The following is a 27,877-nucleotide window of genomic DNA, read 5'->3' as shown; positions in this document are numbered from 1 at the left end:
CACCATTAACCCCCTGTTGCTGCCCCTCCCCACAAATTCCATTAACCCTTTCAGGATGCTTCCTTCCCCAGTAACCCTTCAGTGCCAAACGTAGGTCCCCTTAGAGTCAATTCCCTGCAGCCCCTCCCTCGTGAACACCTAGACAAATCCACCGACCCCCAAACGCCCTCTGTACCCTTAGACCCACTGTGAGTCCCCAAGGCCAAGATCTCCATCCTGGTCCAACTTGCAATTTGGGAGAAGACAAGGGGAAGCAGCAATGCTGGGGATTAGAGTGGCATGTAGGGTACTTTTGGGGCTGGAGCAGAATTGGGCGAGAGGCATTGTGCAAGAAAGGACTGGTATTGAGAACTGCAGTATGGGGGCTACGGGGGTTCAGAATGGAATTGGGGGACAGAGCTGCATCGGAATGGGGAGGATAGGATAAAGGCCTGGGGGGAGGGGGGCTGCAGAGAATGGGGGAGGGAGCCTGGCTTTGAGATGCTATGATGGAAGAGGGATGGGGCTGCACTGCGGGGGAGGGGGGACTGGCAATGTGCAGTACAGGAATAGGGCTGGGAGCCCTTAGTAGGGGTATTTTGAGGAGCATGTGGCCAGGCTTTGGAAAGACGGACCATGGGTGGAAGGATGATAGGGATGTGGGATTCAGGGAAGAGGTGAAGAGAAGCGGAGCGGGGTAGGATTGGAGGGTCAGGGGTGCCGATGGAGAACATGGGGTTGAGAAGGATAGGGAGCATTGACTGGGGAGCGGAGAAGCCCGGGATTGGGAGGGGATAGAATAGGGTCAAGGTATAGGCAGCTAAGAGAATGAGAGACCGGGGCAGGCGGCCTCACCTGTTCCCCTGGCTGTTGCGGGCGACTGAACCGGGCCACGGACCACCCATATCGCCTCCAGGCCAAGGGCTCCGCACCTGAATCCCCGAGATCTGCTCTCCGGCAGCCTGGCTGCTGTGCCCGCGCACAGAGGGGGCGCGCTGCGCGTGCCCGGACATGGGGGGGCGCGGTCCCTGCCATTAACTCCTTTTGTGCCAGAGATGGCTCAAGTCTTGGGGCATGGCCCTATTCCTCCCCAGCTTAAGCACACTCTGCTCACCCTCCTCCCTCTCACACACACACCTCTCAATTCAAGACAGGTGATCTTCCAGGACAGCTAGCTTAAACTTTACCTGCAACCTTGAAACAAGGGAGAAACTGAGGCACAGTCTGCAGAAGTCCCCAGTCATGCTCTACATAAGACAAGCCTCCACTGGCTTAGCATCCCTCACCTCTTCCCTCCTCTGCACCAGTGCCACTCTAGCAGCAATCTGCGGAGGGTGGGGACACTTTGCTCTCATCCTGTCACTCTCCCAAAAGTCAATGTTGTTCCTTATTGCTGCTTCTGCTGGAGCACGTCAGACTCAGACCCTCGGCCTGCCAGTTGTCCCACCATGGAGTCTCTCCCCTCCAGATCCCACCCTGTTTGTGTCTCAGGTTTGGGTTTCTGTATACATAGTACACCTGTTCAGTTTGCTTAGCTCCCACCCACCCTCCCACCCCACGTCCCTCAGAGTGTCCCTTATCCCAGCTAAGCCCCTAACCCTGTAGTTCCTCAGAATGTTCACAGCAGGGTAGAACAGATTGGAAGAAAGCTCTGGCCAAGGTCTGCCTTGACCCTGCCGGGGAGTTCCATTCCTTACGTGCACAGTTCTTGAACTCCGGAAGTCCCATATGAGCAAGGGCGTCGTGGACCTCAAAGCGGGATTTTATTTTATTTATTTTTATTTTTTAGAGCTTGGGTATTGATTGGTGCTCCTGGTTTTACCAGCACACTTGACACTTCCCAGTGACCCAGTGCAACTACGGCTTGGATGTTACCCTGAAGTTGTCAAATCATCTGGTTCCACCCACCCACGAGGCCGAGGCTGGTCCTCTTCCAGCCCCAGCTGGGCACATCAGAAGACTCCTTTGTAGTAAACCATTTGGCTCTCCTGAATAGCCTTAGATCTAAGGCCCCAAACCTGAAGGCAGAGGGGTTGAGAATGACCCTGCCACAGTTCCAAATGTGACTCTGGAGCAAGTTTTAGGTTTTCTCTACAGTAAAATGGGAGTAAGCAATAGTCACCCTGGGTAACTGCCAAGGTGGGTCATGTAAAAACAAGCAGTCCCAGCAACAGAGCAGAGAGAGGAAAGGGTCCTCCCTTTTACTGGGTCTCTCTTCCTCCTAGAACCACACCGGCCTTCCACCACCAATTCCACAGTGACACCTGCCAACAGAGGGCAAGCCTTCATCTCAGAAATATGATTCTCAGAAAAGCACTCTGTCTAGGATACTGCTTGGTACACAACAGGGAGTGCACAAGGTGGCAACAAGGTAGGCAGTATCTATCACACCCTCCACCCTGAAGCTTGTTCAAAACCCAGCATGTAGGATGGAAGAAGAATGGAAGAAGAATCGGGTTCTTCTTCTTGTAATAGCCACTCCCCCATCCCAGTGGTATATCCCTCATGGAGAGAAGCTATAGAGAACCCACAACACCTCTCAGAAGGTAAATTGCCCTTCTTAAGAAACTAAGGGCCACCTGGGTGGTTCAGTCCTGCTTCAGAGCCTCTGTCTCCCCTTCTTTCTGCCCCTCCCCTGCTTGCTCTCTCTCTCAAAAATAAATAAACATTAAAAAAAAAGAAAAAGGAAAAACCTAAGGGCCCAAACCCACATAATATGTTGCCAGGCTAGAGAAGGGAGGAGACAGTAGCAATCCAATTAGAATCAAGGAACTTAGGGGATAGAAGGTAAACAGGGGACTTGATTTGAACTGAAAGGAACAGAGGCTCTGACTGCTTGGTCCAGCCCCCAACACTCTCCCAAGAGCCCACCCTTACCGGACATGCAGAACTCACACACTCCCTTTGCAAAGAAGCTCTGTGTATTGGGTGCAACAGCTCTGGGGTGTCTATATAAATAATATACAAAACCCAACAGCTCAATGCCTCACATTAACAAAAATACTAAAAACTTATTAAAAATGGAGCCTGAGGGAAGAGCCCCAACCACTACTGGTACTAGCCCAAGAAGGGGATTGAAAACTGAGAGGAAAGGGTGGGGCCACATCCAGTGCACAAGCCGTTCTTCCAAGTGGCTCAGTAACGTCCAAATATGTTGGTATTGGGCTGTGGCTGGGTATCTGTGAAAAACCAGAGATTATCAGGAGTGGGAGACCAAGCAGGGATGTGGCTATGCACAAGGAAAGCTACTCTGGTACCAAGGGAAGGGATGGGATGCCATGCTTCCCCCCACAACCTGGGCCTGAAGCAGTCAGCTAGGCTCCTCCCAGCCTCCCTCCTCCCCACCATTCAGTCCTGGGGCAGGGGGAGAGGGGGGCTCTCTTCAGGGAGGAAGGCAGGCTTACTGGAGAGCTGTTGTTGGAGTTGCCTGACCAAAGCTGCTGTCTGTTGCTGTTGCTGCGTCTGCTGAAGCCCCTGGCGCTGGAACTGAGTTGGAATCAGGGAGTGGAAGATTGAACTTGACCTTTCCGCTCCCTTCCCCATCCTCATCTCCTGACCCCCTTTATGGAGTGCCAGGCCTTTGCCTCCCACCTCTAACCCCCTGAATGCTTCTCCAACCCAGTTCACTGGCTGTGTGCCCAAACTGGGCAGCTGTCCCTGAGCTAGGGTTCGTAGTTCAGCAGCTACCTGGGGCTGTGACTGGGGCTGGGGTTGGGGAGGGGCCGCCTGCTGCTGCTGCTGCTGCTGGTGCGCCTGCTGTTGCTGCTGTTGCTGCTGTTGCTGCTGTTGCTGTTGCTGCTGCTGTTGCTGCTGTTGCTGCTGTTGCTGCTGCTGCTGCTGCTGCTGCTGCTGCTGTGAATACATTTAAGAGGAGCGAAGGAGCTGAGCCTCAGAGGTGGTGGCAGGGAGGGGACCCGGTCTGTTGCCCACCCTCCCTCCCAGCAGACAACTCCAAAATCTCTCCCACCAGGAACCCCAAACCCAGGGCCTTACCCGCAGGATCTGCTGCTGCTGCTGCTGCCGGATGTGGTACTGCTGTTGCTGTTGCTGCTGCTGCTGTTGCTGTTGCTGCTGCTGCTGCTGCTGTTGCTGCTGCGGCTCAGGCAGGATGGAAGCTGATCGGACACCGGCCTGGACACCCTGAGCTCCCAGCGGTGTCATGGTACCTATCATGGGTGTTTGCTGCAGGGTCTGGTGTGAAAACCTGCAAAGACCAGTGGTCCAAAGGTCAAGGTACTAGAGCAGCGGGGTAGGGACAGAGGGGGAAGTAGAAGTCCTGGGTCCCTGAATGGGAAGAAATGTCAGCAAGTCATTTCATTCATTCCTCCCACCACTAACCAGAAGGGCCCTTTGTGTTTGGACAGATTTCGAGGTTGGGGAATAAAGGGCAAAGACAACACCCCATTTTAGCGCCTCATGACCTCCACAGTTCAGAATCTTCCAATCCTGTTTTAGCTGTTTTTCTCTTACGGAAACGAAAACTGGCTTTAGCACATGATAGGTGTTCTATAAACACTCACTGAGGTGGTTTCTGTTGGTGGTGGTGATGGTTCCACAATAATGTTCCAGGATACGAAAGATGATGGAATTCTACTGCTCTCGTGTTTTCCCATGCACATCGCTGCAACAGGCTACCTACCAGCTGGGCCCCCTGCCTCTGGTCTTCCCTCTCATTCCCTATGCATCCTATACCCGTATCCCATGTTAATCTGTCAACACAACAACTCACCATATGGCTTTCCTGATCAAAAGAGCTCTTGGTGGGGCTGTGTTTCAATTCTGTATCCAGGCATCCAAGGCCCTGTATCAGCCTGCCCATCCCTGGCCTATCTCCTGCTACTGCCTCAGCATAAATTTTACACTCTCTCTGAGCTCTTCTTTCCATCCTCCCAGCCACCCTCCTCACTCTGGTTCCTATATTTCTGTTCATGCTATGTCCTCTACCTGGACTCTACTTCCCAATCCTTCACTCCACAAATCAAATCACAGCGATCCTTCAAAAGCCAACTCAAGGGGTGCCTGGGTGACTCAGTTGGTTCAGCATCCGAATTCAGCTCAGGTTATGATCTCACGGTTCGTGAGTTCAAGTCGTACATTGGGTTCTGCCCTGACAGGGAGGAGCCTGCTAGGGATTCTGTCTCTCCCTCTCTCTCTCTCTGCCCCTCCCCTGCTCTGTCTCTCAAAAAGAAATAAACTAAAAAAAAAAAAAGTCGACTCAAGTCTAACCCGTTTCGTGAGACTTTCTCTGATGACTCAGGCCCACGATGCCATGATCTCATACCTTTTCTGAATTCCCATGTACTTCACAGTGCACAACTCTGCACCTGATTATCTCTCTCCTCGTGTTTTTTAAATGTTCTTCTGTGTGAGTTTCATCTCCCCAGCTAGACTAAAAATTCCCTGTAGTGAGGGACTTTGTATTTTCTAAAGTCTCTCCTTACCCTACCCCATCCCAGCACAGTGCTGGCCAGACAGCGGGCAGCTGATATGTATCAATTATTTATTTATTTTTGAGAGAGAGAGAGAGAGAGAGAGAGAGAGAGAGAGAGAGAGAGAGAGAGAGAGAGAGAGAACGAGAACAAGCAAGGAGGGGCAAAGAGAGAGGGAGACACAGAATCTGAAGCAGGTTCCAGGCTCTGAGCTGTCAGCATGGAGCCCAAAGCAGGGCTCAAACTCATGAAAGGGGCTCGAACTCACGAACCATGAGATCATGACCTGAGCTGAAGTTGGATGCTTAGCCACCCAGGTGCCCCCAAATGATACTTCTAAGTAAAGGACATTCCCTCCGGTCCACTCCCCAGCATTCTAAATTCTACGCTGCAAAGCCTCAAGGCGTGATTCCCATGACAAGCATTCAGCACGGTGGGAGGGCTAGTTGGCTAGTTTGTTCCAGCGTAGAACTCCTCTACTACTGACTTGATGGCTCCTTACCACACAGTCCATCTAAGAATCCAGGATCTTTCCTTATCATCGTTGTGTGAATGATTTCCCCTCTCTGGGCTTCGAAGAAATATCAGGCAAGCGGATGTGAGACTATTGGTCGCCAGGGTCCCTTCCAGCTCCAGCATTCTGCAGCCTGGTGAGTGTTTTTTTGCCTCTCCAAAAGTTCTGACTAGTCCTGTCACCTCCTGGCAAGGGTTTTCCCATGCCAGATGCTCCCTGGCACCTCAGTGTGTCTCCACGTCCCCCCAGTGCCCTGGGTACCTTTGAGTGGAGGTCAGCCCATGTCCATAGGTCGGGGCCTGCTGGTGCACATAGCCACTGGGCCGCTGTTGCAGGTGGCGAGTAGGATCTACAAGAGTAGGATTGGTAGAAGGGTGGGTGCTCTGATAAGGTTGGCTGGAGTAGCTGGGGGGCACCATGGTACCTGCGGGGCCTGTGTGTTGCTGTAATCCCACATGAGAAACATAGGGAGTATACCCCTGCAGAGAAGGAAGACAGAGGCGGTCAAAGCCGGGAGTGTTGCAGAGCAGCTTGCCTCAAAGCCCCCCGCTCATCACCCTCTCATGCCCTCACCTGGGAGGTCTGCAAACCGTAGGAAGAGCTGGGAGTCATCTGATGGACAGATGACTGTCCCAACATTCCCTGACTCTGCTAAAAGGAAAAAGGAGACAAACTCAAACTCAGGAAATGCTTTCTACCATCTCATTTCTCCTGTCTCCCACTCTGCAAGTCCTTGTGAAGACCTCAAGTGTCTCCTCAGTCCCATGACGCTCCAAAGCCCCTCTCCCTGACGGCCCTCCCTACTGCCCCTCTCACTATCTTTGCCTGGAGCTGTTGGCGAAGGCGCTGTCCTTGGGGCACTGTGGGCTGCTGCTGTCGGTAGACAGACGTCTTGTAGGAGGAGGGTTCTAATCCCATGACTCCAGTCATGGCCGTGGGCATCACTCCCGGGTAAGGTGGTCGGGTTGACAGCTTCTGCATTGGTAATCGCACAGGGCGGTACGGGTCCACACGAGGGCCACCTGGAAAGGGGAACGGGCTGACCTCTGTAGACTCCTCGTCCCCCTCCATCCCCAGCTCAGTGTCCTGGTCATCTGCACATCCTCACGGATGTGGCATCTTCCCTCAGGAGGGAGGAACATTTAGGTAACTCTCAGTCCTAAGGACTGGCACTCACCTGCCGGGAGCGGCTGGTTCTGGGTGTATAGGCCTATGGAGCCCTGCCTGTAGCTTAGGTGGGATATAGATCCAGGGTTTGTGTGGTGTAGGAGGTCTGGAGGCACTGTCACACCATATGGGCCGCTCCTCCCTGGGCCCATTCCATAGTCCTATGTGAATGGCAGAGGACGAAGGTGAGTGGACCATAGCAGCATGGGGTGGGGTGAAGTGGGGCAAGGCATCTGGGTTCAAGAGGAGCTAGACTTCTGTGGCTGATCCTTGTAATTCCAATGGCACCTCTCCCCACCTCCCCACCCTCGCCCCCAGAAACCAGAAACTGCACAGAATCACAGAGAGAGGGGGGCTGTGGAGGAAGCATGATGGGACAGGGGAGCCACGCTAACCTCTGTCTTGGTAGCTGGCTGGCTGCGTTTCTTGCCCTTGGTGGACTTCTTCTTGCGTTCCTCGGTACTAGGTGGAGCAGCCCCTGGTTTGTCATTTTTGGGGGGCTCTGGAGCCTTCTTCTCAGGTTCCAGCAGGGTGGGGGCAGGGGGGTCCTCATCTTCTGGTGGCAGTGGCAGTGGCTCCAGGTAATAGGCACGGGGCCGGGGCCTCAGGTGCGTGTGGTAGAGCAGCAACCGCTGCTGTTCCTCTCCTCGGGCCACTCGCCGATCGACTCGGACTGTTCCAAACCAGCCCCAAGAGAGTGGCGCTGATGGCTTCAAGCCTTCAAAAAGATCCCAGGGAGAGATCTTTTGTTTGGTGGAAACCTGTAGACCCTGTTATAGAAAATGAGAAACAGTGAGTTGCTGAGACTTGGAAAACAGAAGACAGACCTTGAGGACTGGTAGGATATGGGGAAACGTCTGCTGGCAACAAAAGAAGAAAAAAATCGGGTAGATTCAGGGGACGTGGTGAGAGAAAGACAGCTGGACATGAATGAATATATACATACACATATATATACCAGCACACATTCATACTCACAGGGAAGGCAGAGAGTGAAGAGGGGAGAGGGTGATGGGCAGGGGCAGCAGAGACACACACCGACACTCAGAGGAAGACATGGACAGAAACAGGAAGGTGGTGAGAGTGAGTCAGGCAGAGAGAGAAAGAGAGAGGGGGGAGAGAAAGACTCAGAAAGAGACGGGCTGGGAAAAGAAATGAAGACAATGTATGTAAGACTGGGTTGGGACTCTGGATTTCAGACTCTGCATCCTCTTTCCCCTCTCCCTCTCTGCTTTCCACAATGACTATGGTCACTCAACAAATACTGCAACTGACAGATAGAGGGGACAGAGAAAGTTGTCAGAGATGGGTGGGTAGGGGCAGAGGAGTGTAGGGATAAAAGAGATATGGCAGTTGGCCAGATGGACGGGGTACAGGCAAGGGTGGAGGAGGCCAGGAGGCAGGTGTGGCAGAGGAAAGAGGAGGGCAGGGTGCTGGGAAATGGGTGGTACGTTAAAAGGGGGGTGGATGGTGGGCAGAGGTGAAGGGAGAGACTGAGGAAAGAGGATAACACTCCCAAGATGGGGAGTAGTAATGTACGAAAAGTTCACTGATCATGGGGTGCCTGAATGGGCCAGTTGGTTAAGTGTCTGACTCTTTTTTTTTTTTAACTTTTTTAATGCTGTTTTATTTATTTTTTTAGAGAGACAGCACAAGCAGGTGAGGGTCAGAGAGACAGACACACACACAGAATCCGAAGACAGGCTCCAGGCTCTGAGCTAGCTGTCAGCACAGAGCCCGACACGGGGCTTGAACCCAGAACTGTGAGATCATGACCTGAGCCGAAGCCGGATGCTCAACCGACTGAGCCACCCAGGCGCCCCAAGTGTCTGACTCTTGACTTTAGCTCAGGTCATGGTCTCACAGCTTGTGAGTTCGAGCCCTGCACTAGGCTCTGTGCTGACAGTACGGAGCCTGCTTGGGATTCTCTGTCTCCCTGTCTCTCTGCCCCTCCCCTGCTCGCATGCACTCTCTCTCTCTCTCTCCCTCTGAAAAATAAACAAACAACATTAAAAAAGAAGTTCAGTGATAAGCTGAATACCCCAGAGATGGCTACCATCAGCAGAGCCCAGTGGATTCCCTGGCCTGATGAGCCTGCAATAGCCACAAAGTCAATGCAGGGAAAGTTTTTGCCCAAACGGGTAAAAAAGGGTGGTGTGGGGATGGGAGGAAAATGGAACGTGCCTCCTTCTTGAAGATAGAATCAAAGCCAGCAATCTTGTTGCCCTTGGTGTCAATAAGGGAGCCCTGTGGCTCACATGTGATGACATCTCGGGTCTGCTTGGGCAGTGGCAGCAGCTGGCGAACTTTTTCCAGACTGTCTGACTGGCGCTCCCCCAACTCTTTCTGTGGGCAGAGGAAGATGGGATGAGAGTTTAAGGACACAGAAAAAGAGGGATTGGAAGTCTCCGGGGAGAACCCAGAACCTGGAAGGAAAAAGATACTCAGCAAACCATCACCATACAAATACTAAAGAGAAAGTGGATGTGAAAGGGGAGGGTGGGCGGCTCTGGCCAAAGTGAAGTCCCTGAGGCCGCACGGCACCCACAGAGTCAGGGGACAGGGAGCCCAGATCCCAGTCCCCTGGAGCCTCGCCCTGGCTTCCTCTGCTCACTCGCAGCTTCTTCACCAGGTTCATGTAGGCACGTTTGTTTTCCTCCATGCTGCCTTGAGAGATGCTAGACATGTCTGCAGCCAGGGTCCCGTTGATGAGCACGCTCAGCATATCCAACACAGTGGTGAAGAGTTCGCTGTGAAGAGAAACCAGGGAGAAAACCCGAGAAGGAGAGAGGCTACGACACAGACCAGGGCCCCTGGGTGGGACGCGAGCGAGGAAAGCTACAAGGATCGCGGTGGGATTGGCGGGTCATGCACCTGGGGTCGGGGAAGGGAGTTCCTCTCAGGCACAAAACTGAAGGGAGGGGGTGGGAATGCTTTACTTGTTGGACTGCATGTCCACAGTGCCGCTGATGATGATCTCCAGGAGCAGCACAGCCCACTCCGTGGTCTGCTGGGTGCTGCGCTGCACCGTGTCAAACATGCCCCCTACCTGCCAGGGCCACAAGTCAGTCAGATGGCTCAGGGGCAAAGGCCAGCATTCAGGGAAAGCTTACATTAGAACCTTAGGGGTTGCGCCTTAGGACACCTTAAGCCACGGTCCAGTTGTACCTATGATTTGCTACGTGATTTCAGGCCAACGACTTAGTTCTTGACACCTCTGAGCCTAGGGTTCCTGACTTCTAAAATGATGGGAGTTGGACAAAAGGATGCCCAGGATCCCATTCAACATTCCACAGTGGATTTCTAGGGTTTAGTATCCAGAATCTGGGATACCAAGTCAGGGTCCCTATAAGGATCCAGTCCCTCAACCACTTTAAGTCCTGGGTCCTTGGGAGGGCCAGGTTAATACTTGAAGGCCCAGAAGAACTTGGGCCCTCCATCTCTGCACCCACCCTCCCTTCTGGCAGGGGGCTTCTTTGCCATGCATTTCTAGTCCCACCCACTTTCTTGTCTCCAGCTGCCTTCTTACCAGGTTAAGCCGCAGCTTGAGCGCCTCATGCATTAGCTGCTTTGGTTTGCAGTCGTCTAAGTACTGGTCATCTCGCCAATTATTCACAATCTGAGACAGAAACAAGGATAACACACGGCTCAGAATCTTTTTGCTTTCATCCCCAAACAACCAAGGCATTGATCATAAAGCATCGAAGGTTCTGGGTGCACAGCGGCCTCAGGTACACCTTCTCTGCCCTCCCGCCCAGCTTCAGCGGTCCAGGAGACCTGTACCTGGTGCACCTGGCTGTAGAGGGAGGTGAGGAGTCCCTCACGCTGCTCATCTTGTCCTTTCAGACATGTTAGCACCAGGGATAAGAAGGGTTGCTGACTCAACAGGGACATGCTGGAGAAGGGAGGAAAAGAAAAAGAACGAGGGACACCTAGTTGGCTCAGTCAGTTGAGTGTCAGACTTTGACTCAGGTCATGATCTCATGGTTAATGAGTTTGAGCCCTGCGTTGGGCTCTGCTAACAGCTCAGAGCCTGGAGCCTGCTTCAGATTCTGCGTCTCGCCCTCCCCATGCCCCTCCCCCACTCGTCTTCTGTCTCTCTCTCTCTCTCTCTCTCTCTCTCTCTCTCTGTCAAAAATAAATAAGCATTAAAAAAAAAAAAGAAAAAGAAAAAGAACGGGACCATGGGACGGAAGTCAGGCAACTTCCAACCCCATCAGTCTAAGCCCCAACTCCACTCTCCTGAGTTCTAGCCTCTGGCTTAACCATGCCCACCTCCTACTCTCTGATTTCCCACTCTTCTGTGATCTTTATCCGCTCCTCTGTCCTAACTTCTCCCAACTTTTCTTCTGCCCTGCACGAGCCTCCTCTCCTGTCTACCCCTCAATCCCAGTCCCCCCATAGCCGCTTTACCTCTTCTGCTTTTGGCGATCACGTTCTTTGCGGGAAGAGGAACCCAGGTGCTGGCCCTTCTCCAATTCCTCCCCAGCAGCCTTTAACACATGGCCCTGGACTGAGGTGGGCAGTTTGGCAATGAGGGGGGCCACCAGCCATACACCAGAGCGCTCGAGGGAGCTAGAGGACAGACAGAGTACACAGGGGTCCAGAGGAGCCAGGGAAGAGTGGGACAATCCATCCTCTCTTTTCCTGAGGGACATACCTAGTAGCTCCCCGAGGCCAAAATAATTTATGTTATACCACAAAAAAACATACGGGGAGGGGTCCTAACACATTTCTACCCAACCTGAGCACAGGCTTGGTCTTGCTGCTGCTGGGCATGTTGCTCGCAGTGTTTCCAGAAGACGACCCTGTCTCTGCGGACTGTTGGAAAACCTCGATTGTGGCCTTGGCGATGTTCTCTAAGAGGGAGTTCATCTCCTGGGGAGGGTGAAAGGCACAGGGGTGCTAAATAGGTGACTGGGGGTGCATGGAAAACAGATGGTAGGAGAGATGGAAGGTGAGGGTGGAGAAAGGTATTGGGAGGGTAACAGGAGGGTAGAGACAGAACTCTGCTGGGAGCTCTGCCCTCCAGCACCTCTGTATCTCTCCAATTAGCCACTGTCTGTTCCTTGCATGCCTCCTTACTGTTGTGACCACAGAAACAGCCTCCACCGCCGCTGCCGCCATCAACTTTCCCCCACCGCTCAGAGTGCCAACCCTCCCGACCCATTTCCCTATTCATTGGCCCCCTGTGTTGGCCATCTTCCCACACTGTCTTATGTCTCCCAGCTCAAGAACCCAAGGGCAGGACACAAGTTCTTCTATGGTAGTCCACCTCCCTGGCACATGGAGCTGAAGTAAGCATGGGAAAGAGGGGGCCAGGCAGCACTCACATTGTTAGGGGTCTGCTTGATCATGAGCTGCAGTTCCAAGGAAGACTGGCGCATGGTCCACTGGTCCAAGTTCTGTGACAGAGACACCACCTCCATGCTAGTCACCATTGATGCCCCCAGCTACTTATTACCCTAGGTCAGTTCTTGATCTCTCACAACCTTGAAACACATATGCCTACGATTCTGAAAGGAACCTCTGCCTCCCGGTCTTTAGGAAAGACTACACCGAAATGATCCAAAATGGTTGAAAACCCTATCCTATTTCAATTTTTTTAAAGATTTTATTTTATTTTTGACAGAGAGAGAGACAGAGCATGAGCAGGGGAGGGGCAGAGAGAAAGGGAGACACAGACTCTGAAGCAGGCTCCAGGCTCTCAGCTGTTGGCCCAGAGCCCCACACAGGGCTCAAACCCACAAGCCATGAGATCATGACTGGAGCTGAGGTCAGACGCTTAACCAACTGAGCCACCCAGGTGCCCCGAAAACCGTATCAAATTTCAAAAGCAGTTTGGGTAAGGCTTCACATCTCTCTCTGGTCTCCTGTTCCAGAGCCTCACATTCCTTAGCATCAGGAAGTTCTGCCTAATGCTTGCCCTAAATCCTTGATGTGAAAGTTGAAGCCTGCTTCTCCTGTTTTAAACCAGCTGCTCAAAGTCCTTTACAGATCTGAAGGTTACTGTGAGTTAATCTCTCTTTGACATTATCTCCTCTGGGCTGAGGAGACCTCATTCTTTTAGCCCTTCCTACCTAACGGCTTTACTTCTCCACCCTGCAGTTACCTGCATGTTTGAAGCAGCATGGCAAGGCAGAAAGGGCACAGGGACACCTGGGTTCCCATGCTGAGTCCAAACTCACTAGCTGTGGGACCCTGGGCAAACTATGTAATCTCTTCAAGCCTCGGTCTCTCCCCTGGTTGGTTGAACACAGCTACTCCTCCCTACTTTACAGTGTTGTATGGATTAAATGAGAAAATGTGCACAGAGGGCTGAGCGCAATACTTGGCACAAAGCAGACGATAACTAGGAGGTATTCAGTAGTACTCCTGTTCATTACCGAGCCGTGAGCAAACGCCAGACAAGCGAGGCCCAAAACTAGGCTTCTCAGATGTCATGCCTCCCAGTGATAAGCTATGGTCCCACTCCAGATAGCTGTGCCCTCACCCAACAGTTTACTGTAGAGTCTATACCACATGGGCTGGACTTCTAAACTGTCGGGGCTGCATATTCTCTCACCACCTTTTGCCCACATCCTTGTTTATCTTTCTACTTGACTCCCTCCTTTTTCTCTCAGGGTTCCTGTCGTTTCACCCCAGGCCCAGGCCCCACTGCTTCCTCCAAGACCCCCATCACCTTGGCCTACCTGGAGAATACGCTTAATGCGTTGCCGCTGGGGGTTTTCCCCATCCTCATTGTCCAGCAATCGATGCGGGTAGCAGATGAGCTGCATGAGGCGCTGAGCCTGGGCACTACTCAGCACTGGGTCTTGTAGGTCATTGCTGTCCTCACACAGTGATTTAAGGCAACGTTCTCCTACCCATTCCTGAGAAAGCTGATAATCAGGGGACTGGGGCGACCAGTGAGGGGAATAAGGAGTAAGGGGAAGTGATGCACTGGGGGTTGGTGAGGGACACGATGTATAGCAGAAAGGTGGAGTGATCGTGGCTGGAAACAGGACTATATTATATAAAGGCACTTAGGAGGTATGGGGGGAAGGTGAGACTGACCTGTTGGCAGATGCTGCGTAGCACGTACTTGGCATAGACATCCAGACTGGCTGTCTCCACAGAGATGTTGCGGCCACTCTGCCTCCGACCGCCACTGCCCCCTCCTCCCTCCTCCTCTGGAAGTTCTTCTGTTCCTCCTGTCACAGTGAAGCCTGAGCCCTTCAGTTCCGCATCCCCTGTGGTTCATGGGTGGGAGATAGGGAGGGCAGAGTGAGATCTGAACCCAGTGTAGAGACCCACCCAGGACCCACAGAGGCAGCAACTCCCCAAATCCTGCCCCTATGGGACAGAAATATACTTCCCTCCCTCCTCGCCTGCCCCAAAGGGCAGACAGACCACCTTCAGGAGAGAAAGACTGTCCTTTGTAGTTTAGCTGACACTCCACCCTACACACACTTCTGGCACCACTCCCTTCCTACCCCCATACCAAGTACAAACACAGCCTTGAGAACAGCAAACACAGCTCCATCCACTATGCGGTTCTGGGAGGCAGCCAGCAGGTGGCGGTCACAGGAGGACCGGATTCCTACAGTAGGCTTGTCTGCGGAGGGAGCTCAAGTCAGGGAAAGCAAAAGTAGAAATGGCAGTGGGTGGGGTAGCTGCACTTTCTACTGCTCCCCCCTCCCCTGCTCAGATCATGGGTCACTTACTCCCATCTGACTGGCAAGGATTGAGTTGAGGTGTCTTGAAAAGGTGGAGGAGGATGCGGCAGGTAAGCCGGGCCCCTGGCTCAGAGTCCTGTTCACTGCAAGCTAAAAACAGAGCCAATTGGACAAGGTGAAGGCAGACCATATGTGGGTTTGTGGGTGGTGAGGGCCTGAAAGGGAAGGTGAGGTCAGGCAAAAGAAGAAATAACAAGATAATGCTGGAGGAGAGGGGGAGCAATGAACCGTCTTGCAGTATAAGGCAAGTACCTCGAAGGGTCAACAAAATAAATAATTAGAGAGATCAGCGTGGCCAATGCCAGGTTAGAAAGATGCTGCTCCCAGCCTGAGGTACACCACAGGACTGGCCTCAGGTGATACCTGGGAGGTCCACACCAAATGAGAAGTGGGGCCATCGAGTGCATAGGCAAACTCGGGGTCAAGAAATTCTAGGGGTTACGGATTGGTGGTTCACCAGCATTAAGGAGCGAAGGGATGGCGGCGCAGCGAATCAGATCCTCTAGGAGCAAACACTGCCGAGCAATGAGGATGGCGACAAAGGTAGCCAGGGAGTCATGAAAAGACAGGTCACTGACCTGGAGGAAAAAGCAGGGCAGACACCCCAGACTCAGTGTGCAGAGAGGGTGTGCCACCTTGAAATGGTACACCTCCACTCGACACAGCTCCGTCCCCCTACTACCTTGATTACTGTGACCGGTCCCCTGCCCTGGTAACCATCCCATGCCCCAGCAGGACCCTGGCCCAAGCCTCACATCTACATTGCAGAGAAGGTCGTTGAAACCACAAGTGCCATTATTAGAGGAGCAGCACAGGGCCTTAAGAACTCCTAGCCATTCGGCACTCAGTGACTTGCAGTAGCCGGTCAGCTCTGCACACAGGATTGCGATGTCATTCACCCTGGGGAAAAGGGAAAAGTATAGATGCCCTCAGGAAAGCCCTGGTTCCATAAAACCTCAGACTCATTAACGCTTTACCGCCACCCCAGCAATAACCATGGTTGCAGTACTTCCCGGGCATTTCGTCCCTCCCAACATCAGGCAGGAGCGTAGTGCCCGTTTCTCACTCAGTATGCCCCATACCTATCGGGATCATGGTGCCCCACACAGACGTGCATAAGGGCATTGCAGACAAAGCTGTAGCGGTTAGCAGGGTTCTCACTAAGACTCTTGCCTAGCCCTGTGTATGTGAAGGTGTGAGCTGCAGGGTTCTCCAGAGTGTCGATCATGAACTCAGGCGCCCAGCGCATGTTGGATTCTGATGGCTCCACGTTGCAGTAGATGGTGTTCTTCACCTTGGAGCAGAAGTCGCTGTGGCGCGGGGAGAAAGGAGATAGGAGTGTTGAAGAGGATCTGGTGAGGTAGTGGGGATGGTCAGGAAAGGGGAGGAGAGAAAAAAACAGTGACAGACCGGGGACGTTGGGACAAGAAAAAGGGAGATGGGACAAAGCAGATGGGGTAGGAGAGGGCCCCAGCGAGAGTAAGGCACGAGGGGCCTCTGAAGGCAGGGAGGAGGGCTGTGGGCCCCGCAGAGACAGGCTGGAGGCCAGGCTGATAAGGAAGAAAAGGAGGCAGGCCTACTTTTAGGAACCAAGAACTTGTGGAGGACACAGTTCCCAATGGCCCTGCAGGGCAGCAGGGTCCCGGGCTGTGCTCTGCTCATGAGTTGAGCGGTAACAGGAAGGAGATAGGACAGGGTCCTACTCTCCACCCTTACCTCCCACCTCTCTTACCTAAAGAGTTCCCCAAATTTGCTCTTTAAATGGCTACAGGAGGTGTACAGATCATAGAGATAAGCAAGGATACAGCGTTCTGCAGAGGACCCGTCTGACCGGTTCATCCCATGCTTCACTACGCCACACAGCCTGTCACGAGTGAGCAAGGTCAGGAAGTTCAGTGGGGCCAAGGCACAAAGGTCCCCACACCCAGGCTCAAGTCTCTTGGCAACATGCTCGCCCCATCCCCCCAAACAGCACGCACTTCCCCATGGTGAGAGCCGCCCCCCCCCCACGTCCCTCTGAAGCCCTGCTTACCCTTCAAAGACTTGTGCCATCTGGTCCTGGTTGAGGATAAGGCAGGCATGATAATGCCGCAGGACAGCCACGATGCACAGGCACAGGCTGGTAGTGTAGCTGCCCACCAGATCCGAGGATTTGAGCAGCAGCTCGGCCTCGACTACACTCAGTTCATTCAGCAGCTAGCAGAGTGAGTATGGGGGGAGGGAGGGAGGAAGAAATGAGAAGAGGCTTCACATGGTATAGGTAACCCCCACTTCCTGCGAGGACACTGCCAAGGCAGGCCTGAGGCCCTTCCTGCTGGAGTCGCCTCAGTTTAGAAGAGCCCTGTTGCCATATGCCACTGTCCTTTATTCTATTAACAACACAAGCCACATTGACAATCTAACCAGTCTCTAGAATACAATTCTATGAACTCTGCAGTGGGAGAACTGTCTGTGCCCAATGCTCTAATCCATCTCCTGGCCTCCCTGGGGAGCACTTGAGCCTCTATTCCTGCCTTCTTAGCTCCCATTCCACCTTGTCCACCCTCCGGCCCCCACCATGCTAGCCTTTCTGCCCCTCCAAGTAGCCCAGGATACCGGCTTGAGTCTCTACTCCTGACCTGGTGGCCCTATCCGGCACAGACTCCTTCCTCCACCCCCATTTCCCCCACTTCCCCACCTGAATGGCAAAGTCGATGAGGCCACTGATGCTGAGTGAATATTCCATGAGGTCGAAGATGAACTGCACATGCTGCACTAGAGGCAAGTGGTATGACATGCCAAGGGCAAAGCTTGTGATCTGCTCCAGAACATTCCGGGAGACCTGATAAGGACAGTGTGAGTAAGACGAGAATGGAGAGAGGTGGGAAGAACCAGGGAAGCAAGAAAGTATGGTGGTAGAAGGGGATGAGACTGGGAGTCAGCCTGCCTGGGACGGGGGTGGGGGGGGCACAAAAAGATAAGGAGGAAAAGAAAACAGGGCAGGATGCCAGAATGTGGGAAGGGGGCTGGACTTAGGCCCACACCTGAGCCGTGACCTGGTGTTGGTCATAATGTGAGAGGTGCTGGAACTTAGCAAAAATATCTTCAGCAGTGGGGAAGGCTTCAGGCCGGCTGCGCCTCCGCTTCTGCCCGTCCTCCCCACCTGAGGGGACAGTTGAAAGGGACCAGTCAGGACAGGGAAGATAACTAGCTGACTGGGGGTAGGGAGGGGGGAATGGAGAGAAGGCTACGAGTGGGGGGAGGGAGGGACAGGAGAAGGAAGGGAGGGAGGAAGGGTGGGTGGGAAGAAGGGAGAAGGGAAGGAAAGGGAGGGTCAAGGAGGGGTTGGGGGAAGGATGAAGGGAGGGGGACAGTGAAGCAAAGGTTTTGAGGACCACAGGCTACGTGGACCGTAGAGGCATACATACAGGGAGGTGCTAGGTCGAGGGAGGGAAGGGAGAGGGAGGGCGGGCAGTATGGGGCTTACTGTGAGGTACCTAAGAATGTCAGGTCTCCAGGATTCAGAGGCACAATAGGAGCAAGCTGGTCTGCAGAGGGGGGGAATGAGGGGGGAAGTTTCAAAAGGACTAGAGCTCTCAGGAGACTCCAAGAGACAGGACATTGGGACATGACTGGGGGTTCCCTGTACTGGGGAAAGGGAGACTGACTAGGGTACTCTTTGGGGGAGAGCTGTTCAAGGAGCCTCAAACCCACCAGTTTCTGCTGTCCCCTTGCGGTTCAGAACCTTCAGGATATCCTTGGTAATTTTCTTGATGGCATGGCGGGCATCATCTCGCTGCTTTCCCACCCCAAACAGTACGACCAACCGCTGGTTGCACTCATGGCTGCATGACTCCTCCTGCATCCCAGCAGCACTGTCAGACTCCAGCATAGGTCTCCCGCCCTCCTCTTAAAAGCATGCTCCATGCCCCTCAGCACTCCAGAGCTCAAGCCCTTCCCGGCACGCCACACCCTCAGGACCAGCTCCAACCCCTCCGTGCAGTGCTTGGACAGAAGCCTGGGCTCACACTGGATGGTCTCGAGGTGCTTGGGGAACAGTACCTGGGGGATGGGAAAGTGTGTGGCATACTGCACGTGCCGCGGCTGGTCATAAAGAACCCCGAGGGTCCCTTCTATCTTCTCCTTGGGTGGGGGCTTCACCTCCTTCTCAACATCTGGTTTCTCAGGGGATGGACTGCCCTTCCCCTCACAGGGCATAGTAGGGGAGAACAACTAAGAGAAGGCGAAAAGGCAGAACATTCAGAAGAAAAGGGGGCAAGAGGCATAAAGAAACTACCCCAAAGGAGTGTACCGGGAGGACCTCAGGAGCTGGATTCTTCCAAACAGGGATCTAACTAACTTACTGAGAAATCAGGCTTCTCCATATCCTCGAAGAGCACACTGGAACTAGGGTCAATGTCCATAGATTCCGAGAGCCCTGGGTCCTGAGGGCATAGAACATAAATGAGGTTGCTTTAGCCCCACCATCTAGAAAAGGTGGCATAGAAGTTGGAGAGAAGTGACCATGTTGGGAAAAGCACTGGCTCTTTGCTCAAGCTTTTGAGGGGTCACATAACTGCCACAGGCCGTTGCCTTCAGCTTTAAAATGGGGGCAGGCAGGGTGCCTGAGTGGCTCAGTCAGTTAAGCATTCGACTTCAGCTCAGGCATGACTCAGAGTTCCTGGTTCATGAGTTTGAGCCTTGCGTCGGGCTCTGTACTGACTTCACAGCTTGGAGCCTGCTTCAGATTCTGTGTCTCCCTCTCTCTCTGTCTTTCACTTGAGCTCTGTCTCTCTCTCTCAAAAATAAATAAGCATTAAAAATTTTTAAAAATAAAATAAAATGGGGGCAGGCACCTGGGTGGGTCAGTTGGTTAAACTTCTGACTTCAGCTCAGGTCATAATCTTGAGGTTCGTGGGATCGAGCCCCATGTTGGGCTCTGTGCTGACAGCTCACAGGCTAAAACCTGCTTCGGATTCTGTGTCTCCCTCTCTTCTGCCCTTCCCTTGCTCTCTCTCTCTCTCAAAAATAAACATTAAAAAAATTTTAAACTAAAAAATAAAATAAAATGGGGACAGGAGCCTGGGTGGCTCAGACGGTTAAGCTTCTGACTTCGGCTCAGGTCATGATCTTGCAGTTCGTGGGTTTGAGCCCCATGTCAGGCTCTGTCTGGCAGTTCAGAGCCTGGAATCTGCTTTGGAGTCCATGTTTCCCTCTCTCTCTGCCCTTCCCCCATGCTCACTCTCACTTTCTCTCAAAAATAAACAAACATTAAAAAATCCTAAGATGGGGGTCAGAGCACCTCACTCTGTTGTGAGGATCAAATGGAAAAAAATGGATAGGAGAGGGCTTTGCTGGCCTTAAAGCACTAAGCAAACACTACCCTCACTATTAGGTAAGAGATTCTCAGAGGACACTGGGAGCCAGCAAGATGGGAATGTCAAAAAAAACTGACTAGGGCAAGACACAGCCCACTTACCTCCAGCTTGCTACTACTGCTGCCCTCAGCCTCCTTGCGCTCGGAGTCATCAGTGGGGTCGTCAAAGGGAGAGGGTGGCCGGGGACCAGGGGCTCCAAAGGCAAGGTCCCCTCGGGAGATGAGGGTGCAGGTATACATGTTGTGGGAGAAAACATCATGTCGAATCAGTTCACAGAAAAGCAGTACCAAGTTAAAGAATTCCACTCGCTCACTCTCACTTCGGGGGTCTGCTGCAGGGAGGGAATGAGAAAAGAGGAATTAAGAGAGCACAAGAGATGAGCAGCAAGCAAGAGAAACACACCTAAGGCACAATGCTCCCGGAGTACCTGAGATAGGCAGGAGGAATGCCCCCTCCAAATAAAAACCCCCAAAACTATGGAGGGACAGAGCACAGTTGGTTACCACCCCCTCCTGTCCCACAGCCCGTCTTGGAAAGGAATACAGCATCCTTGCTGCTATTTATATGTGAAAATGGTTCCAACGTATGTTCTTGTTTTTATTCTTCTATTTCTTTATTCCGTTAAACTGTAAGATGATCAAAAATGTCCAAAAATCGTTCTGCATAAAGCCCAAGACAAATATATACCAGAAAGCCTTTGGTTATGCTTCCTGGTGGGTAAGTGGGTCTAGGCAAAGATAACCAGTGGGTGGCAGGGGTCCATACTCAGCATGGGAGCCTGGGTATCCAGAAACTGCAGGAGGACATCCTGGAAAATGGGAGCACTAGGAGCCGAAAGGGAGCCAGAGGCAATGGAACCCTTCTCATCTGCGGCTTCTGATTCTCCACAACGCTGTAAGATGAGAGAATAAACTGTAGCATTGCTTTTGGCCTGGGTCTTTACTCCTCCACATGTAATGCACGAACTACCACTTGTTTTGCCTCCACCCCCAAGCTTTTCACTCCCATATCTGCTCTGACTTCCATTTTCATTCCCACCTCCCAAATGAAACTTTGACTGCTTCCCTAACTCCAGCATCAATCTACTCCTTTGTACTTTGGCCCTATGTCCTCAACTTTCCCTTTAGATTCCCTACCATTTCTTTATTCCCACAACGTTATTTTTTTAATGTTTATGGATTTGAGAGAGAGAGAGAGAGAGAGAGAGAGAGAACATGAATTAGCGTGCCCAGGGGAGGGGCAGAGAAAGAGGGAGACAGAGGATCTGAAGCTGGTTCCCCACTGTTAGCACAGAGCCCTATATGTGGCTCAAATTCACGAACTGTGAGACCATGACCTAAGCCAAAGTTGGACACTTAACTGACTGAGCCACCCAGGTGTCCCTATTCCCAAAACTTTAATTGGGGTTCTACTAGCAGCTCAGCCGGTCTCCAGTCCCAGCTGCCCCTGCCCCATCGGCCAATCGCATTCTTTTATCTCTGCCCCCTAACCTCAGCCTCAATCTCGGCCTGTCTCTTCTCCAGCAGCTTGGCGACCACCATAGCACGATGCCGACCAGAACGCTTGCAGCTGACAGCCCACTCACACAGTAATGATACTACGGCATCATCATCAGAAGAGATCTGGAGACCAAAGGAGAACAAGGGTGAGTGAGGTAGGGCTGAGGATAAAGAACCGAGCTCCACTTTCTTCAATACTGGGCCCCAGCTTACCATCCTAGGCCCGGTCAGATCATCTCTTTGGACATCCCTGATTTCAGTGCCCCGCCATCCCTTCCCCTCATACACACTGCTGCTCTTGCAACACTCTTTTTCTCCTTCTGTTCCCCTTCTTGCTTACCTCATGCCCATCCTTGCTAGGTCCCAATCCAAAGATTCGGTTGCAAAGGGAGTCAAGAGAGTTGCTGAAGTCAGAACGCTCAAAACTATGGCTGTCCAACACTTCCAAAGTATAGAGCACCCGTCCAATGGTGAAGCCTCAGGAGGAAAAGCGGTAAAGGGGACTTAACTAGAGGCCTGATGCATTCCAACTCTCAGATCTATATGTCCTTACCATTCTTTCCTCAAACATCCTTCTTTCTATCTGTTCTGTGACACTCACCTGCAGTAGCTTCCTGGCACTTATCAAAAGACCAGCGAACCTCAACTGCCTGTCCTCGCTCCTTGATCTGCTGCTCAATCTCACGCAACTTTGCACGGACCTGCGACATAGGAAAGGAAGGCTTTAAAGATGCACAAGTCATGCACAAGGCCAGGGCACAGGCAAAGAGAATAGCATCGGACTCTGAGTCACTTTCTCTCTTTTTTTAAGTTTATTTATTTATTCTGAAAGAGAGAGAGAGCATGTGAGTGGGGGAGGAACAGAGAGAGAGGGAGAGAGGGAGGGAGAGGGAGGGAGAGAGGGAGAGAGAGAGAATCCCAAGTAGAATCCCATCTGTACTGATAGCGCAGAGCCCGATGTAGGGCAGAATCTCACAAACCATGAGACCACGACCTAAGGTGAGATCAAAAGTCAGTCGCTTAATAGACCGAGCCACCCAGGCACCCACTATTGCTAAAAGAGCAATTCAGCTTCACATCCCAATCCAGGGGTACCAGGCTATTGGTGAGACCTACCTGCTGAGTAAAGGCACTGTTGCCCTCTGGCATGGGCAGGTTGGAGGGGGCAATAGGCAGGTGGTCAAGTGGTGAGCCAGTCTTAATGCGGCTATCAGTCAGCGAGTAGTGCCAGACCAGGGCACTAGGACAACACAGGAGAATGGTCTGCCAGACAGGAACAGCTAAGTCAAACTCAGTTACCATGGCAGAGTCTCTAGAATCCCATTGTAAGAGCCCACCCTTAGATTTAAGATCCAGTGTTCTTCTGAGTCCTCGGAGTAGTACCACTCCATCCCATCTCTGAGCCTCTCCCCTCATCCATTCGACTAAAAGGCTTTGGGCCTACTATTTTGTCCCCGGAAGGAACTAACTGAAAAGAAACCAGCATGCCATGAATGAAAAGCAGCAATCCCCAAGCAAGTGCCCGGTGCTTGCTTTCACCTCCAACTTAGAATCCGCCCTCCTCCATTCTCCAGGACAGGTACCCAAATCTTCTGAGGATGCTCTTCCCTACTTTCTTGGGCCCATCCAGTACCTACCTGAAGGATACAGCTGAGGCCAAAAACCAGGGGCCGGTGCTGAGGGCACATCAACAGGTCACTAAAGGGTGTAGAGGGTGTGCTGCTAGTTGGGGGCTGAGGAGCAGGGGTGGTGGGCAGTGTGCTTGTCGACTGAGCAGACATAACGTGGGAGGAATGACTGCTCACACCGTCCAGTTGCAAGGCCAGTCTCCGGGTACAGAAGTAGGCAAGGCGGCGGGAGAGGTATGCAGACTGAACAAATTCCCCCGAGTACTGTGAAGACATGTGGATCAAAAGCCCTAGTTCTCCCCAAGGGACATGGCATTCACATATTCCTCCTCCTCTAAGCGTCCCTAGTCCCCCCACCCCCACCCTGCAAATCCCAGACCTTACTCGAAGCAGTAGGGGCAGCAGAAGTTTAAGCAACTCATCTTCTCCTGGGCGGATTTTCTCAAAACACTCAAGTACCCAAGTCAGGAACTCATGTCTGTCCAGCATTCCATCCTATGAGTGCAAGGGGTGGGAAGAGTATCCATGTACCCAGGGATTGTTAGAGCTAAGGCAGATAAAGTAAATGAAAGGAGGAAAAGAACCACGGCTGGGGCAAGCTGGCGGACGAATCCCGTCCTACACTGGCAGAATGTGAGGCCAGGCTCCACTAAGGGCTCGCATGACATGCCCTTCTTCCTACCTGAAACATGAACATGGCCAGCTTCTCGTTGTAGTCCCACTGCCGGATTGCCACCTCTACATCGTGGGGCAAGGGCCCTATAGTGGATCCACAGCCCCCACTGCCTGTGGGCCCTGGCCGGTAGTATTCAGCCATCTTCTGCAGCTGTTCCCATAAGTACTTGGTGATGATCTGAGTCCACTCTAGGGGAAAGATGGGAAAGGGCTATTTTATACCAATTCTGTGCTTAGAACACCTTCTGCCTCTCTTACCCCCTAGCACCCATACCCCCAATTACCACACTTCTAAATTCTATTCACCCTCTTAGGCTCTAGTCAAATGCCAGCCTTCCCAGGTGTCCCCCAAAAGAAAGTAATCTTTCTGGGGCGCCTGGGTGACAGTCAGTTAAGCATCTGAGTCTTGGTTTCAGCTCAGGTCATGATCTCGCAGTTCAAGAGTTCCAGCCCTGCACTAGGCTCCAAGCTGACAGGGTAGAGCCTGCTTGGAATTCTCGCTCTCCTTCTCTCTCTGTCCTTCCCTTGCCCACTCTCTCTGTCTCTCTCTCAAAATAAATAAACTTTAAAAAATTTTAAGTAATCTTTCCACTGAAGTCTCAAAAAACTTTCTGCTGTTTTTTAAATATATATACTCTACACACACACACACACACACACACACACACACACACACACACTTTCTATGTATAATTATGGGATTCACGCATATGCCTTAGCATCCCTACCCAATTATAAGCATCCTAATGGCAGGAATAAGGTACCAGTCACCTTGATAGCCCAGTACATGCAAACAGTGGATAGCCAAGACAGTCAATGTTTACCAACTGAGTGAATGCAAGATACAGCAGAAGCAAGGAATACAGGGGTGCCTGGGAGGCTCAGTAGGTTAAGTGTCAGTTTCTTGACTTTGGCTCAGGTCACGATCTCACAATTCATGGGCTCAAGCCCCACGTTGGGCTTGTGCTCACAGGATGGAGCCTGCTTGGGATTCTCTCTCTCCCTCGCTCTATGCCCCTCACCCCACTCATGTGCATGCTCTCTCTCTCTCTCTCTCTCTCTCTCAAAATTAATAAATAAACTTACAAAATAGTTTTTAAAACAAGAAACAAGAAATACAGGGGAGGAAGGGGAATAATTCATTCCAAGCGTCTATCACTCCTTGATGCATTCAAGGGTGGACCCCTGGTATTAGGAGTTACTCACCCATGAAGGGGTCAATGACATGTCTCTTCTTAACCTTGGTCTCACTGATTGCTGCATAGTAGGCACAGGTCATCTTAATGAGCCAGGCAGCCCGCATCACAGGCACTGTGTATTTGGCTAAGTACCCAAACACTTCTTCCTTTTTACTGAAAATGGGGACCTGGATGGACATTGCAAACAGTCAGACATCTATTACCTCCACAAACTGGCACCCATGTAGTTTAGTCTGGGAATAGGATGGTACTTCATACCCATGCTCCCCACCATGGCCTGAAGAACAGGAAATAGTACCTCACCTTTTTGGCTAGCTGTGTGAGTGGCTTAGTGCCAGCCAGGTCAGTGAACCAGGTGTTAATGGCACTCTGAGATCGCGCAGTCACCAGCCAGAAGTTGTCCTTTTGGTTCACTTGGGGCTTCCTTCGACCAGTGTCAGGAAGGGTGTTACAACGTAACTTCTCCGCAATGATGCTGCTGAAGTTGGAACTGATCTGAGGTAAAAAAAAAAACTATACGTCAGGGTGGGAAAGAAGGGACAGAGGGTGGTCATGCCTTTGGTGGGCAAATATCAATGTGGCAGCATTAGGTTACGGAGGAAACCATTAGGATGAGCCATTAGGTCATCCCTTTAGGTCTTCCCAACCCCAGGCCTTTGGTCCTTCTCAGATTCTTCCAGCCTTTTCCTTCAGCCTGGCAGGGTTGTCTCACCTTGGCAGGATTGAAGTTGACGTTCTTGGCACTGCCATGTTCATCCCCAGAGACAGCAGGCTGGTTATTGAAACCTTGTTTTACATTCAAGGCCGTCAGTTCATCCTTAGGCAGGAAAACGACATTTTAGCTCCCCCCTCCCACCTTGAGGGTGGTGGTGGTGGTGGTGGTGGTGGTGGTGGTGGTGGTGGGAGAGGAGGGCAGGAGAAGAGAAGGGAACAACGGGGTAAAAAAAAAAAGGTAGGAGGAGGATTCTGAGAAGAACAGATTGTTATTTAAAGCTAGGCCCTTATATTCATTTGGACCCCACCCTCACCCCCACAGCCACTAAGATTTCCAATCACCCAGCGCTCTCTCAACATCACTCTTCCTTGCGAGCTTGCGAGCAGCCGCAGCTCTCAGGCTGCCAGACAACTTTCTGAGGTGTGTGTGTGTGTGTGTGTGTGTGTGTGTGTGTGTGTGTGGAGGGGGGCGCCTCCAGCGTGGCCCCTACCTACATCATTCCCTGTTCACACCCGGGAACCCACCGCCCATACCCAGGTCGCACTCTCTCACACCAACCCACTTTACTCTTCCCCCTTCTGGGACTTTGGCTCCTACCAAACCGCCCCCCCCCCCAAACCATCAACGCTTCCTCCTATGCCGATCGCTTGCCTCAGGCCCCTCCAGGGCCTCGATTTTTGAACGCACCTCCTTCTGTTTGGGATCTTGAGGGTACACATCGGGAGGCCCCAGACGCGGCCGCTTCAGGGGCCGGTGTTCGTAGCTCAAGATCCCGAAGGCCGCCATCTTGCCCAGCCCGTGGCGCCAGAGGCGCCAGCCGGGGCGCCTGACGGGGGAAGGGAAGAGGGAACCGAAAAGGGGGGCGGCGGTTGGGAGGACGGCAGCCGAGAGACAACAGGGGCACGTTAGAAACTCTCGATCGTTGCCGGAAACTACCGAGGGGAACCGAGGGACGACGGGAACCGTGGGACAATACCGACTGCAGCGGGAGCGGGGGCGGGGCCCAGCCCGGCGTGGGGCGGAGCTCCGCGGTTGCGGAGCCTTTGGGCCCGCAAGGCTGAAGATTGATTTCATTTCCCGAGTATCGGCGAAATGTCCTAGAGTTAGCGCAGTGTGGCGCGAGGCGCGACCCCGCGAGGCGGGAGGCGGCCGCCGCGCCAAGCTCTCTCTGGAACTGGGTTCCCCATGCCTCGCTAAGTTCTTGGCCTGGAATCAGTGCTCAAAAGGGTATTTGCGTTGGTGAGGAACTCTGCCTTCTTAGTATAAACCACTTCTTCGTTTCTGAGTTCCTGCATCTGAAAAATGGGTGTATTGTTACCTCCGTCAAAGGGCTGTTGAGAAGATTAGAAACTGTCTGCATAAGAAAGTACCTATTAAACCCCTGAAAGGCCAGCTCTAATCCCTCAAGGTCGTTAGGTTATGGCACTGAGGTTCTTAACCTATTTTGATTTGCAACCCCTTTAAAAGATGCTGATAGACGCTATGATCTTTCTTCCCAGAAAATGCAGAGGCATACAAAATGTTACATATTTTCCAGGGAAATTCATAGAACCTTTACAGTTCATCGATGTGTCCCCTAAGTGTCCATGAACTCCAGGTTGAGAAGAATCCTCGCTCTAGTGAAAGAGGCACCTACTAAGTGTCAGATACTTTCCAGACGTCATCTCCTTTAATCTGCAAACAGCCCCACTGTTAGGGATTGTAATTGTCCCCATTTTGCGGATGAGGAAGCTGATTTTCAAACAGTACAAGTTCACTTAAGCAATATTATCCAGGTACTGGGTAACAGAGGTGAGACTAAGATGTTTCCTTGACTCTTGGGCCAGTACCCTCTCTGCAATGGCATTGCCTGTTAAAGAAAAGACAGAATGCTATAATAAAAGTCACAGACAGCAATAAATTTAAAAAATAATAAAAGTAGCAAATACATAAAAGTAACGCTAGCAAAATGCTATTGAAGCACAGTAGGAAGACAAATTATTTCTGATTGGGGAGAA

At 52.2% G+C, this 27,877-nt stretch overlaps 2 protein-coding genes across 4 annotated transcripts in view; both read right to left on the bottom strand.

Moving 5' to 3' along the window:
- The window catches only part of NLGN3 (neuroligin 3), a 24,436-nt gene extending 23,337 nt beyond the window's left edge, over nucleotides 1-1,099 (bottom strand). For all 3 annotated transcript variants that reach the window (XM_029930521.1, XM_029930523.1, XM_029930524.1), the window contains exon 1: nucleotides 835-1,099. The gene's annotated coding sequence lies outside the window, so the exon portion shown is untranslated. The remainder of the gene's footprint in view (nucleotides 1-834) is intronic.
- Nucleotides 1,100-1,740: 641 nt separating this feature from the next.
- MED12 (mediator complex subunit 12) lies at nucleotides 1,741-26,882 on the bottom strand. The gene is made up of 45 exons (XM_029929791.1): nucleotides 26,568-26,882; nucleotides 25,878-25,982; nucleotides 25,469-25,660; nucleotides 25,173-25,332; nucleotides 23,974-24,155; nucleotides 23,676-23,786; nucleotides 23,301-23,555; nucleotides 22,780-22,926; nucleotides 22,265-22,364; nucleotides 22,004-22,140; nucleotides 21,655-21,786; nucleotides 20,930-21,056; nucleotides 20,266-20,495; nucleotides 19,151-19,231; nucleotides 18,849-19,019; nucleotides 18,501-18,645; nucleotides 18,284-18,334; nucleotides 17,831-17,949; nucleotides 17,485-17,628; nucleotides 16,840-17,003; nucleotides 16,540-16,671; nucleotides 15,890-16,117; nucleotides 15,563-15,707; nucleotides 15,265-15,385; nucleotides 14,796-14,897; nucleotides 14,573-14,686; nucleotides 14,146-14,321; nucleotides 13,782-13,961; nucleotides 12,423-12,494; nucleotides 11,834-11,967; nucleotides 11,503-11,664; nucleotides 10,873-10,984; nucleotides 10,619-10,708; nucleotides 10,029-10,138; nucleotides 9,704-9,839; nucleotides 9,274-9,435; nucleotides 7,485-7,859; nucleotides 7,100-7,250; nucleotides 6,748-6,944; nucleotides 6,496-6,573; nucleotides 6,184-6,401; nucleotides 3,973-4,183; nucleotides 3,667-3,807; nucleotides 3,384-3,465; nucleotides 1,741-3,158 (listed from the first exon to the last, which is right to left on the bottom strand). The coding sequence occupies exons 1-45, from the start codon at nucleotides 26,664-26,666 to the stop codon at nucleotides 3,115-3,117; spliced, it is 6,525 nt and encodes a 2,174-aa protein (XP_029785651.1). The 5' UTR covers nucleotides 26,667-26,882; the 3' UTR covers nucleotides 1,741-3,114.
- Between the last annotated feature and the right edge of the window lie 995 nt (nucleotides 26,883-27,877).

The sequence above is a fragment of the Suricata suricatta genome, chromosome X (genome assembly GCF_006229205.1).
Source record: "Suricata suricatta isolate VVHF042 chromosome X, meerkat_22Aug2017_6uvM2_HiC, whole genome shotgun sequence".
Taxonomy (NCBI): domain Eukaryota; kingdom Metazoa; phylum Chordata; class Mammalia; order Carnivora; family Herpestidae; genus Suricata; species Suricata suricatta.
The sequence above is the reverse complement of the archived record's forward strand: the minus strand, read 5'-3'. Positions and strand labels throughout refer to the sequence as shown.

What these genes read in the sequence shown, in the direction of transcription:
- MED12 (XM_029929791.1), bottom strand. Translation starts at nt 26,666, where the DNA reads ATGGCGGCCTTCGGGATCTTGAGCTACGAACACCGGCCCCTGAAGCGG. An exon ending in AAGATCCCAAACAGAAGGAG is followed by an intron (nt 25,983 to 26,567) that starts GTGCGTTCAAAA and finishes TTCCTGCCTAAG; the next exon opens with GATGAACTGACGGCCTTGAA. An exon ending in TCATCGACTTTGCCATTCAG is followed by an intron (nt 17,004 to 17,484) that starts GTGGGGAAGTGG and finishes TCACTCTGCTAG; the next exon opens with CTGCTGAATGAACTGAGTGT.